At 42.1% G+C, this 13,255-nt stretch overlaps 1 protein-coding gene across 6 annotated transcripts in view; it reads left to right on the forward strand.

Annotated features, from left to right (window-relative positions):
• Positions 1–13,255, forward strand: part of LOC109870200 (myosin phosphatase Rho interacting protein) — a 74,206-nt gene that overhangs the window by 22,347 nt on the left and 38,604 nt on the right. For all 6 annotated transcript variants that reach the window (XM_020460607.1, XM_020460606.1, XM_031804560.1 and 3 more), the window contains exons 4-7: positions 1,154–1,305; positions 1,390–1,655; positions 6,677–7,118; positions 11,367–11,493. In XM_020460607.1, the coding sequence (XP_020316196.1) occupies positions 1,154–1,305; positions 1,390–1,655; positions 6,677–7,118; positions 11,367–11,493 (987 nt within the window). The remainder of the gene's footprint in view (positions 1–1,153; positions 1,306–1,389; positions 1,656–6,676; positions 7,119–11,366; positions 11,494–13,255) is intronic.

The following is a 13,255-nucleotide window of genomic DNA, read 5'->3' on the forward strand; positions in this document are numbered from 1 at the left end:
AGGAGTCTTTGTCGATGCCAGTATCAGATCAGACGACGTATACATACTCAAAGAACACACAGCCACTGGACTGGACTGGCCCTCTCTCTCGCTCTCGATGTGGGTTGGACTTGCCCTGGCCTTAACCTGATCCTAGATCTGTAGCTATCTTCCCCCAATCCTAACCACAACCATTTGAGGGGAACAAGGGAAAAGTGTGTAATACCTTCATGCTTTCTCCTTCACAAAGATAGAAAGGTGCATCTTTTATGAGACAGATTCCCCTCCTACCCCCCCCCTCCCAGCGCAAAATTCCCCCTCGCCGTACAGTAAAGAGGCTAGCTTGCTTCAGTCTGTACTCTAAGTTTCCCTGAGTGTGACCCAGTGTAATTGCCATATTTGGAAGCCCTCATGGTTTACTGGCAGCTTGCATTAAAACAGGATCCATGTGAATGGCCTTAAAAGGAGCTAAGGAGAGAAACAGCACCTGTTTTACATCTGCAGCCAGAGTACAGTTCAGTCTGGGCCTGATAACAACAGTACAGGAATCTCACTGAACTAGAGAGACCATGCTGGGGTTCAGGGGGAATTCTAGACGGTAGAGGGGCAATAGGGAGTTTGGGAGAAACCGTGATAAATTGTGCCTTTCCAAAGGCAAACATGCACCTATATGCAGAACCACGTGCGTTAGCAGTAGCACACGCGTACACACAAACATATTTACTCCAGCCTCCCAGGGATGTCACCTCCTCCATTCACTCCACTGGACCTGAATGGATTTCCCCCGTTGTCCCGGCAACCCATCGATAACGGATACGTGACCTTATAGTAGGGGCTGTATACGTCCTCTGTCTGTGAGAAAGAGTGAAGGAAGGATGGAGGATGAAAAACAGACATTGTGATATCTATCCACCTGTTATATAGCAGCTCCGGGTAGAAGTTTCCCGTAGGCTCAGACGGAGATCTAGGACCCCGTGCCCCTTCAGCACTGTGGCTGTTGAAAGAGACTAATCAGACGTAGACTATACTTCCCAGTTTGCTACAAGGCAATCACTTCATCATTCTACTGATTGTTGTCCTGTTCTACTGGTATTTACCCTTGTATACAGTCTCTGTCATGTCAGGTTTGGCCATTACTTGCCTGAATGTTGTTTCTCTGTTATTTCCCCTCTAGCCGAGCACGCTGCCCCAGGGCACGGTAAATATGAACCTGTGTGCTGACGTCATTGACGCAGAGCCCAAGACGGGCCAGAAGAACGCTCTCTGTATCATCACTCCTGAACAGGAGTACTTTATACGAGGGGAGAACAAAGAGATCATCAATGGGTAAACACGTGTGTATGTATGTGTGCTTACGTGTGTGTGTGTTCTCTATGCCTTCACTATCATTCTGTTCTCGCTCTTTCCCAGGTGGACTGAACAGCTGGTGGTGTATCCCAGGACCAACAAGCAGAACCAGAAGAAGAAACGCAAGGTGGAGCCCACCACTTCTCAGGAACCAGGACCAGCAAAGGTGGCGGTGACGGGCTCAGGTATCCCCGAGGCGGGCTCAGAGAAGGTTCAAGACTCCAGCTCCATCATCTGGCAGGAGGAGCTGAGCCAGAGAGAGGCTGAGGGGGCGGCCGTGTGGCCTTCTGCTGACTTGCCCTTGCTGGGCTCACCACCACCCTCTACAGGTATGGAGGAACCACAGCACATCAAGCCCCATAGTCCTCATCTTTAGTGTAGTATATGAGTCTTTCTATAAACTAGGGTACCGGTGAGAATGGCCTACTCTGGACAACTTGTTAGAACTGTTGATAAGTCATTGATAATAACCTGCCACATTTGTTCATGTCATTACATTAAGATATAAGGGGGACATAGCTACAGTGCATTCTGTAATTATTGGGACAGTGAAGCATTTTTTTATTTTGTTTGTATTTGAAGTTAAACAATGACTCTGATGTTAAAGTGCAGAATGTCAGCTTTAATTTGAGGGTATTTTCATCCATATCGGGTGAACTGTCTAGAAATTACAGCATTTTTTGTATATAGTCCCCCTATTTTAGGGGACCAAAAGTATTGGGATAAATTCACTTAAATGCATATTCAACTAGTAAACTTTTATATGATATAACGACAACTTGCACTGCCATAAATGCAAGGACGGAAAAGTAATGTTTTAGGTCACACGATTTTGGACAAATCTGTCAAGACACCAACCATGATAATGGGTTAAGCATAGATTTTAGAAATAATTGGAGAACATTTGTTGGATGCATTTGCTGTTTGTTTTGGTTGTTTTTCCAGATAATTTTGTGCCCAATAGAAATGAATGCTAAATGATGTATTGTTTAATTTTGGAGTCACTTTTATTGTAAATTAGAATATATGTTTCTCAACACCAAAAAATAAGAACTTTTACCACTTTTTTGTGATATCCAATTGGTAGTTAGTCTTGTCCCATCGCTGCAATTCCGGTATGGACTCGGGAGAGGCGAAGGTCGAGAGCCATGTGTTCTCCGAAACACAACCCTGCCAAGCTGCACTGCTTCTTGAAACACTTCTCGCTTAACCCGGAAGCTAGCTGCACCAATGTGTCGGAGGAAACACCGTCCAGCTGGCAACCGAGGTCAGCTTGCAGGTGCCCGGCCCACCACAAGGAGTCGCTAGAGCGCGATGGGACAAGGAAATCCCGGCCGGCCAAACCCTCTCCTAACCCAGATGACTCTGGGCCAATTGTGCGCCGCCTAATGGGTCTCTCGGTCATGGCCAGCTGATCGAACCCGGGTCTGTAGTGACGCCTCAAGCACTGCGATGAAGTTCATTAGACCGCTGCGCCACTCAAGAGGTGATTTATGGATAATCCTAAATGAATCGTGAATAATGATTCGTGAGAGTTACAGATGCTAAAATGCTAACCTCCCCTGTTGTAATGGTGAGAGGTTAGCATGTCTTGGGGGTATGATATTTGTGCGTCTATCTTTCTTACTCATCATTTATTCACAATTAATTCAGGATTACCCGTGGTCATGGTAACATCCACATTAATGTAGAAGTGTTTAGAAACCTTCTATTTTTATTTACAATAAAAGTGACTCCAAAATGAAACAATACATTATTTACCATTAATTTCTATTGGGCACAAAATAATCTGAAAACCAACCTAAACCAACAGCAAATGCATCCAACAAATTTCCCCCAATAATTACGGAGGGCACTCAATAAAATTCACTAGTTGACTTAACCTATGCTTAACCCATTATCATGCTTGTCGTGATGAATTTGTCCAAAATCATGAGACATAAAAAAATGACTTTTCTGTCCTTGTTTTTATGGCAGTGTAAGTTGTTGTTATATTTTCCATTAAGCATTAATCTGTTAAATTAGACATTGCACTTCAAAACTGTAAGCATCCTGGATCTAGCTGTCAAACTTTTTTTTTTGTATAGAGATCTCAGAAATGTAGTGTAACTACAGAACATTTAGTTTTTCCTTATGTTACGATGTGAAAACCGTTTTTCATGGGCACACAAATCCCCCAAAATGTATGCGATTGCAAAATGGAATGCTTTTAACCAAAAGAGTCACCTTGATACTTACAACCTAAATCGATACTGTCATTAACGTGGTTATTTTAATAATTATACATAATACTTGTTGGATGCACATTTGGTATCGAGATGTATAATTACGCCAAGATATTTTCACACATCATCATCTGATCTAGGAAGGAATTTTCTGAATGACAGTCAAGTGACGAACAGCTGTTCTGATAGCGCTTGTGATGCAAAAACAACAAAGGTTCTGGAAAAAAGGTATTGGCGAGGAATGTCCAGAATATTTTGGTGTCTCATTTGTTACGTCGGTGAAGAACGTTGTGCCTGGATCCACGTTGGGTCTAATATCCCATGTGAATTGATGTTGATCTGTCTGCTTGATTTACAGCAGTGTGTCGTTAGATTTAACAGATAATGCATCAAGTTAATGAGTTCGTGTTTTCATATGTTTTTGTGCCTCAGATTGGACACTGTCTACTGTGCACAATTGTGTAGGATAGACTATTGCGCAGCACCCAACGCTATTCTGAAGAAATGTTCTGGATATAATGACAGCCTATCGGGCTACTTCACACTATGATCTGGTATTGACATACATTTTGGTTTCCATGTTACAAGGGACTTGAAGTAACCTACTTGAATTTGGAGCTCAGAAATTCAAGTACTGGAATAGGCCTACCTTGAAAATCTGACATTTCATACATTTGGTGCTTGAAAAGGCCTTCTAATTATTGTAGACAATTTATAAGTTCTCCTGCTCGTTTATTATTATCAGTCATTTACTTTTTTGTCTGTTTGTGAGCGATTTGGCCACTTTTGTCTCCAGCGTTTTCAATTGAAGGGGGTTGCACTTCGGTTTGGGTGAATTACTGCGGATTTGGAAAAAGCCACCGGATGTTTTTTTAATACGGTCAATACCGTTAAAACAATTTCTTTTAAGTTTTTAATCAATTGGAATATTCATAGCTTTTTTATGTAAATACCTGCAGTCAACTAGTGCAATACATTAGGAGATAAAGAGCATTGCGTTCTTCATTTCACTTGGCACATTATTATGAAGCTTTTGGTAGTCCCCAGTCACGTGTCACGTGGTGTTTGTTTACAGGACAAGGGAACGGAGCGTTGAGTCACTCACTGTTGTGCAACATACGTCAGGTGATCTAATTACAGTATGGAATTCACAACTAAAAGTTTGCCAGCTAGATAACCTTTAAGTTAACTGTCTAAAATGTGTTAATTGCTATGCAGTCTTGCATTTGGTTTGCTAATTCAGTAGCTTCTTCCTAAATCAAGAATTTGCTTGGTAACAGCAGAAAATCCCGTTGTAGGTCAAGAGCCTTGATGGCTAATATTTGTTTTGTGTGTGCAGCAAACTCTGAGTAGCATTTTTGAGTTGCTTGTATACTTCTATAGTTTAGGTCAGAAACTGTACAAATAGTTCGCAATGCACTCATTAGCATCTAGTTAGCATTCTCTATGTGATTCTACACATACCTGTTAGCATTGCTAACCTTTGGATTACCGAGTATCAGTGGGGTTAGAAAACGGCGCCCATTGTGTTCAGTGCCTGTATTACCTAATATCGTGGTAAGGCACAAGGTCAGTATGAAGGTATGACAATCTGGATACCGCTCAAGCCTAGTTGCACTACTCGTTTGCGGTAAAACCATGTGCTGTTATTATCCCTAAAATTTGATTTGATTTGAGGACAATAACATCTAATGCTGGCTTCAGCTTGGCTTTCCATACAAATCCTTCCATTACAAAAAGGAACCTGGTTTTTGGACACTTTCTCATTATAAAAACAGTGATGGGTGTGATTAATGGTACTGCTATTCCTGGCTTTATTCTGTGTACCTGCATCGGCTACAGAAAAATCGGCATGCATCCAATTTATTTCACATTTTAGAATGTAATAATCATTTTAATATCAATGCATTATTCTTGAAGTGGTGATGGCCTACTTTTAAAAAAAATATATACTTTTTGAATGCTTTTTAGTGGGGGGGTTCTATATGAAGCCCTATATGTCCAATTATATATTTTTTATATTTTTAACATTTATTCTACCTTTTTATTTAACCAGGTAGGCTAGTTGAGAACACCTTTATTTAACCAGGTAGGCTAGTTGAGAACACCTTTATTTAACCAGGTAGGCTAGTTGAGAACACCTTTATTTAACCAGGTAGGCTAGTTGAGAACACCTTTATTTAACCAGGTAGGCTAGTTGAGAACACCTTTATTTAACCAGGTAGGCTAGTTGAGAACACCTTTATTTAACCAGGTAGGCTAGTTGAGAACACCTTTATTTAACCAGGTAGGCTAGTTGAGAACAAGTTCTCATTTGCAACTGCGACCTGGCCAAGATAAACGCATAGCAATTCAACACACAACAACAGAGTTACACATGGAATAAACAAAACATAGTCAATAATACAACAGCACAAAATAAAACAAAGTCTATGTACAGTGAGTGGAAATGAGGTAAGATACGGGAGTTAAGGCTATAAATAGGCCATGGTGGCGAAGTAATTACAATATAGCAATTGAAACACTGGAATGGTAGATGTGCAGAAGATGAATATGAAGATATAAATTATAGTTGTTTAACATTGAGGTCCTTAAATGTTAATTGATAGCTTTAAAATGTAAGCTTTCTGCCCATATCAGATATGTCTATGTCCTGGGAAATGTTGTTGTTACTTACAACCTCATGGTAATCACATTAGCCTACGTTAGCTCAACCGTCCCGCGGGGGTACACCGATCCCGTAGAGGTGAAAAAGTACCTGAGAGTCATTTGAATTTGACTTGCCAATGTCTGTATGAACCCTGCTTAAAGGATGTATAGGTGGATTTAGGGGCCTATTTGCATATATTCCTCTAAGTACACATGTGGAACTACATAAAAAAACAACATTTTATTTTTGTTTCAAACCATTTTGAAGTTATCCCAATATCACACATTGGTCCCATTATTTATAGAAAGACCCATATATGGCAATCTGATAGGATTGTAATGGTGTTAGCAAGCTACACAGCTGTAAAATATTATAACATTAGAATTTAGAGATGGTAATTAGAGATGGTAAGAGTTTTCTACTGTTCTCATCTATCATTCACCACCTTTGACCCTCCACCCCCTCCCTCTTCCAGGTGACTGTGGTTCCGTGGGTCGGGGCTCAGATGCCGGCTCAGTCAACGGTGACGAGGTGGACCGTAGCGGCCTCCCTCTCCACGGCTCAGTCCCGCTCCCCCACCACGACCTCCTGTCTCCCACGGGCTCCTGCTCCAGCCTGGGCGGGGTGCCCCGCTGCCTCTCCCCGGTCCCCAGTGACCCTTTCCCCTCCGGCAGCTCCCTGCTGTCCAACGGCTCCCACATCAGTGGCTCTGTTAGCTCGCTGGACTCTGACGCCAGCGGCAGCACGGTGACCAGCACAGAGAGCCACCCGGCGGGGCGGTTAGGGCAAGGCCACAGCGGGCACAATGATATGCCACGGTCCAGGAGGCTGGAGGCCGAGGCCAGGAAGGCAGAGAAGAGGAGTCGAGTGAGGAGTCCTGGTGAGGAGAAAGAGGCCGTGTTCAGTCCCGAAAGGAGGCAAGTCTGTCTGTCTGTCCATCTGTTTGCATGTCTGTTCTGTCTTAGTCCAGAGAGACAAAAAAGAAAGGCCCACGTTCAGACCTAAGAGGTCAGTCTAATGAGAATAAAAGAAGGTTCCAGACTTCAGTCACCGTTTCTTACCTAGGATATATTTATCAAGGTAAAGCCTTAGCTGTTAATCAGGTACTTGTATAGGCTGGTAAACCAGGTTAGTGAACTCTGCTGTCTGACTGCCAGGTTACAGACCAGCAGGCACTCTGCCCTGGAAGGACATCAGTAGAGATTCCAATGATGCAGCAACACACACGGTCTCTGCTTCTAAACACACTTGCACAGATACACACACACACACACACACAGCCTTGTGATGCACACACACCCCCAACGAAGCTGGGTCAAAACACACACACTCAGACCAAGAGGAAAAGGCTGTGTTTGGTGAAATCCAAACCGTGTGAAATCGATGAATCTCTGCGTTCCATAGTTCCGTTATACTTCTCATAGGAATTATGTATGTACAGTTGATGTCAAAAATGTACATAGAACTTTGCCAAATACATTTAAACTCAGTTTTTCACAATTCCTGACATTTAATCCAAGTAAAAAATTCCCTGTCTTAGGTCAGTTAGGATCACCACTTTATTTTAAGAATGTGAAATGTCAGAATAATATTAGTGATTTATTTCAGCTTTTATTTCTTTCATCACATTCCTGGTGGGTCAGACGTTTACATACACTCAATTAGTATTTGGTAGGATTGCCTTTAAATTGTTTAACTTGGGTCAAACGTTTTGGGTAGCCTTCGGCAGGGTAGCCTAGTGGTTAGAGCGTTGGACTAGTAACCGGAAGGTTGCGAGTTCAAACCCCCGAGCTGACAAGGTACAAATCTGTCGTTCTGCCCCTGAACAGGCAGTTAACCCACTGTTCCCAGGCCGTCATTGAAAATAAGAATGTGTTCTTATTAACTGACTTGCCTGGTTAAATAAAGGTAAAATTTAAAAAAAATTTAGCTTCCCACAACAAGTTGGGTGAATTTTGGCCCATTCCTCCTGACAGAGCTGGTGTAACTGAGTCAGGTTGGTAGGCCTCCTTGCTCACACAAGCTTTTTCAGTTCTGCCCACAAATGTTCCATAGGATTGAGGTCAGGGCTTTGTGATGGCCACTCCAATACCTTGACTTTGTCCTTAAGCCATTTTGCCACAACTTTGGAAGCATGCTTGGGGTCATTGTCCATTTGGAAGACCCATTTGCGACCAAGCTTTAACTTCCTGACTGATGTCTTGAGATGTTGCTTCAATATATCCACAGACTTTTCTTTCCTCATGATGCCATCTATTTTGTGAAGTGCACCAGTCCCTCTTGCAGTAAAGCACCCCCACAACATGATGCTGCCACCCCCGTGCTTCAGGGATGGTGTTCTTTGGCTTGCAAGCATTCCCCTTTTCCTCCAAACATAACGATGGTCATTATGGCCAAACAATTCTATTTTTGTTTCATCAGACCAGAGGGCATTTCTCCAAAAAGTATGATCTTTGTCCCCATGTGCAGTTGCAAACCATAGTCTGGCTTTTTTATGGTGGTTTTGGAGCAATGGCTTCTTCCTTGCTGAGCAGCCTTTCAGGTTATGTCGATATAGGACTTGTTTTATTGTGGATATAGATACCTTTGTACCTGTTTCCTCCAGCATCTTCACAAGTTCCTTTGCTGTTGTTCTGTGATTGATTTGCACTTTTCGTACCAAAGTAAGTTCATCTCTAGGAGACAGAACGCTTCTCCTTCCTGAGTGGTATAACGGCTGTGTGGTCCCATGGTGTTTATGCTTACTATTGTTTTGTACAGATGAACGTGGTACCTTCAGACGTTTGAGAAATTGCTGCCAAGGATGAACCAGACTTGTGGTCGTCTATAATTGTTTTTCTGAAGTGTCTGCTGATTTCTTTTGATTTTCCCATGATGTCAAGCAAAGAGGCACTGAATGTGAAGGTAGGCCTTGAAATACATCCACAGGTAAACCTCCAATTGACGCAAATGGTGTCAATTGGCCTATACGAAGCTTCTAAAGCCATGACATCGTTTCTGGAATTTTCCAAGCTGTTTTAAAGGCACAATCAACTTAGTGTATGTAAAGTTCTGACCCACTGGAATTGTGATACAGTGAATTATAAGTGAAATAATCTGTCTGCAAACAATTTTTGCAAAAATTAAAATACAGAAATAATACCAACTATTTTACATTGGTTAAAGATAAACTTCTTGTGAATCCAACCACTGTGTCAGATTTCAAAAATGCTTTACGGCGAAAGCAGACCTTACGTTATTTGAGAACATCGCCCAGCAGACAAATCATTACAAACAGCAACCAGCCAAGTAGAAGAGTTGCACAAGTCAGAAATAGAGATAAAATTAATCCCTTACCTTTGATGATCTTCATATGGTGGCACTCAGAAGACATTCATTTATTCAATAAATATTCCTTTTGTTTGATAAAGTCTCTCTTTATATCCGAAAACCTCAGTTTTGTTTGCATTTTCTTCAGTAATCCACAGGCTCAAACGCAGTCACAGCAGCCAGAAAAATTCTAATTGTATCTGTAAAGTTCATAGAAACATGTCAAACGATGTTTATATTCAATCCTCAGGTTGTTTTTAGCCTAAATAATCTATAATATTTCAACCGGACAATAACGTTGTCGATATAAAAGGTAAACAAGAAAGGCACTCTCTGGTCGCGCGCATGAAAAAGCTCTGTGACAAGGCCGGGTCCACTCATTCAGACTGCTCTTACACCCTCATTTTTCAGAATACAAGCCTGAAACAATTTATTTCTAAAGACTGTTGACATTTAGTGGAAGGCATAGGAACTGCAATTTGAGTCCTAGGTCAATGGATACTGTAATGATATTGAATAGAAAACTACACAACAACAAAAATCCTACTTCCTGAATGGATTTTTCTGATGTTTTCGCCTGCCAAATCAGTTCTGTTATACTCAGACCTTATTTTAACAGTTTTGGAAACTTTAGAGTTGTCAATCCAAATCTACTAATTATATGCATATCCTATCTTCTGGGCCTGAGTAGAAAGCTGTTTAATATGGGTATGCTTTTCATCCAAAATTCCAAAGGCTGCCCCCTACCCTAGAGAAGTTAACAAGAAATGTGTGGAGTGGTTGAAAATGAGTTTTAATGACTCCAACATTAGTGTTTATAAACTTCCGACTTCAACTGTAATAATTACCTTTCCCTGTGTTTTTTCCCCCTGTAGTTTTTCAGCATAAACACACTGAATAAACAGGCTTTGTACTTTCCATTCGCCCATCATCCGCTCCTGTCTCTGTTCTAGGAAAGGGTCAAGAGGTTAAGCAGACACACCCACACCACACCCACCTCATCCCCTCATCCAAAACCATGCCTGAGAGGAAGAGCTTAACAAGAGAGCAAGGAAGAGATCAGGAATGTCCAGTAGACTGATTAAAAATTAGTCAATTTTGTTTCATTTCGGAACACTGCCATTCTGGACCCCAGCAGCCAACTAGCACTCTATTCCAGAATTATTGCACACAAATACAAACACACACACACACCGCCACTCGGCTCGTTCACTGGCTGGTGGGGTGCAAACAGTCATGTGACTGAAAATACCTCTCGTCCTCTCTTTCTCGCCATTTCTTCATTTCTCTCTCTCCCTCACTTGTTGCCTTGTAAGGAAGCCAGCTACCGCCGAGGATTCCCCTAATAAGGGCACAGTAATTTTTTTTATTTCCAAGCGACTCGCTCCTCATAAACCGAGGGTAGAAAGAAAGATGTAAGGGAGGAATACACCGGCAGCTTTGATGTATCTATCGTTTCACTGCATGTCTGCTGTGTGTTTACAGAAGTTGGAACAGAAAGGTTGGGGTGACAGTCACAAGAGTATGAGCCTAAACTGTCCTTCTCAAATTCATCATGTCTGTTACTCACATTTCATGTAGCGGGGTATTGTAATGTTCACCTATAAATGTGAATTATGCAACGTTTACCCCCCCCCCCACACACACACACACACACACACACACACACAGGAAAACTACAGTATCCAATAAAGTTAATCTATTTTCTCCACCTGAGAAGGAAGTCTATTTTTTTTGCCATATCCAAAACCATTGTACCATATTTTTTTTTAAATCCACTAAAAAAAGTTAAACTAAAGGCCTCTGACCTCTAGCCTTCACCGCTGACCGTTAACCTTGTTCCATATGTGTTCTAGTCGATCTGGGGTGATAGAGAAGCTGGAGGCATTGGAGCTGGAGAATGCAGAGAGGATGGAGGTGGAGGAGGCTGGAAGGACTGGAGCCAGACAGGGCCGCAGCGAACACAGACGCTTCCACAAAGAGGTACAACTACAGCACTGTGTATGTGTGGTACAGAGATTGTACCCCCTTTAAACCCATTCAGTTGAACTTGATCTTAGAGAGGTAGGTCTAGGGCACAAATAATAATAATAATCAATCATTTTGCTCTTTATTTAACCATCTTACTTATAAAACCTTATTTGTTCATCCAATGAATAACTCACCACAGGTTAATGAGAAGAGTGTGCAGGTTAATGAGAAGAGTGTGCTTGAAAGGAGGCACATAACTCTGCAATGTTGGGTTGTATTGGAGAGAAAGTCTGTCTTAAATAATTTTCCACACAGTCTGTGGCTGTATTTAGCTTTCATTCTAGTGAGGGCCGAGAATCCGCTCATGTAGTTACATCAGTGTCTTAACATCTCGATTTGCCAAGGCAGGATACTCTGAGCGCAGCCCAATCCAGAAATCTGGCAGTGGCTTCTGATTAAATTCCATTTTCACAGAACCGCTTGTTGCAATTTCGATGAGGCTCTCTTGTTCAGATATCGGTAAGTGGACTGGAGGCAGGAAATGAAAGGTATAACAAATCCAGTTGTTTGTGTCATCCGTTTCGGGAAAGTACCAGCGTAATTGCGCATGCAACTCACTCAGGTGGTTCGCTATATCACATTTGACATTGTCCGTAAGCTTGAGTTCATTTTCACACAAAAATCATACCATGATGGAAAGACCTGTGTGTTGTCCTTGTTAATGCAGACACAGAAGAGCTCCAACTTCTTATTCATAGCCTCAATTTTGTCCCGCACATTGAATATAGTTGCGGAGAGTCCCTGTAATGCTAGATTCAGATCTTTCAGGCGAGAAAAAACATCACCCAAATAGGCCAGTCGTGTGAGAAGCTCGTCGTCAGACAAGTGCAAATTATGGTCAGTAAAGAAAACTTTAAGCTTGTCTCTCAATTAAAAAAAAAAATGTGTCAATACTTTGTCCCTTGATAACCAGCGTACTTCTGTATGTTGTAAAAGTGTTACATGGTCGCTGCCCATATCATTGCATACTGTAGAAAATATATGAGAGTTCACAGGCCTTGCTTTAACAAAGTTAACCATTTTCACTGTAGTGTCCAAAACGTCTTTCAAGCTCTCAGGCATTCCCTTGGCAGCAAGAGCCTCTCGGTGGATGCTGCAGTGTACCCAAATGGGGTCGGGAGCAACTGCTTGCACGCGCGTTACCACTCCACTATGTCACCCTGTCATGGCTTTTGCGCCATCAGTACAAATACCAACACATCTTAACCACCAAAGTCCATTGGATGTCACAAAGCTGTCCAGTACTTTAAAAATATATTGTCCTGTTTCCAGTGGTTTGCAGAAGAGGATGTCTTCCTTAATTGACCCCCCCCTCATAAACATAACAGACATCTATCAGGAGCTGTGCCAGGCCCGCCTCGTCTGTTGACTCATCCAGCTGTAACGCGTAGAATTCACTGTCTTGTATGCGAAGCAGTAATTGTTGTAAAACATCTCCTGCCATGTCACTGATGCGTCGGGAAACAGTGTTGTTTGATGAAGTCATTGTCGGTATAGTTTTTTTGGGGCCTTTTCCCCCAGCATTGTCCCAGCCATGTCCACGTCAGCAGGAAGAATTAAGTCCTCCACAATAGTATAGGGCTTGCCTGTCCTAGCCACTCGGTAGCTCACCATAGAAGACGCTTGTAGCCCCTTCTTATTAATGGCATCTGTTGCTTTTATACATGTCTTATTACTCGAAAGTCGTCTTAATTCTCACTCAAACTCCTATGGC

The sequence above is a fragment of the Oncorhynchus kisutch genome, linkage group LG25 (genome assembly GCF_002021735.2).
Source record: "Oncorhynchus kisutch isolate 150728-3 linkage group LG25, Okis_V2, whole genome shotgun sequence".
NCBI classification, from domain to species: Eukaryota; Metazoa; Chordata; class Actinopteri; order Salmoniformes; family Salmonidae; genus Oncorhynchus; species Oncorhynchus kisutch.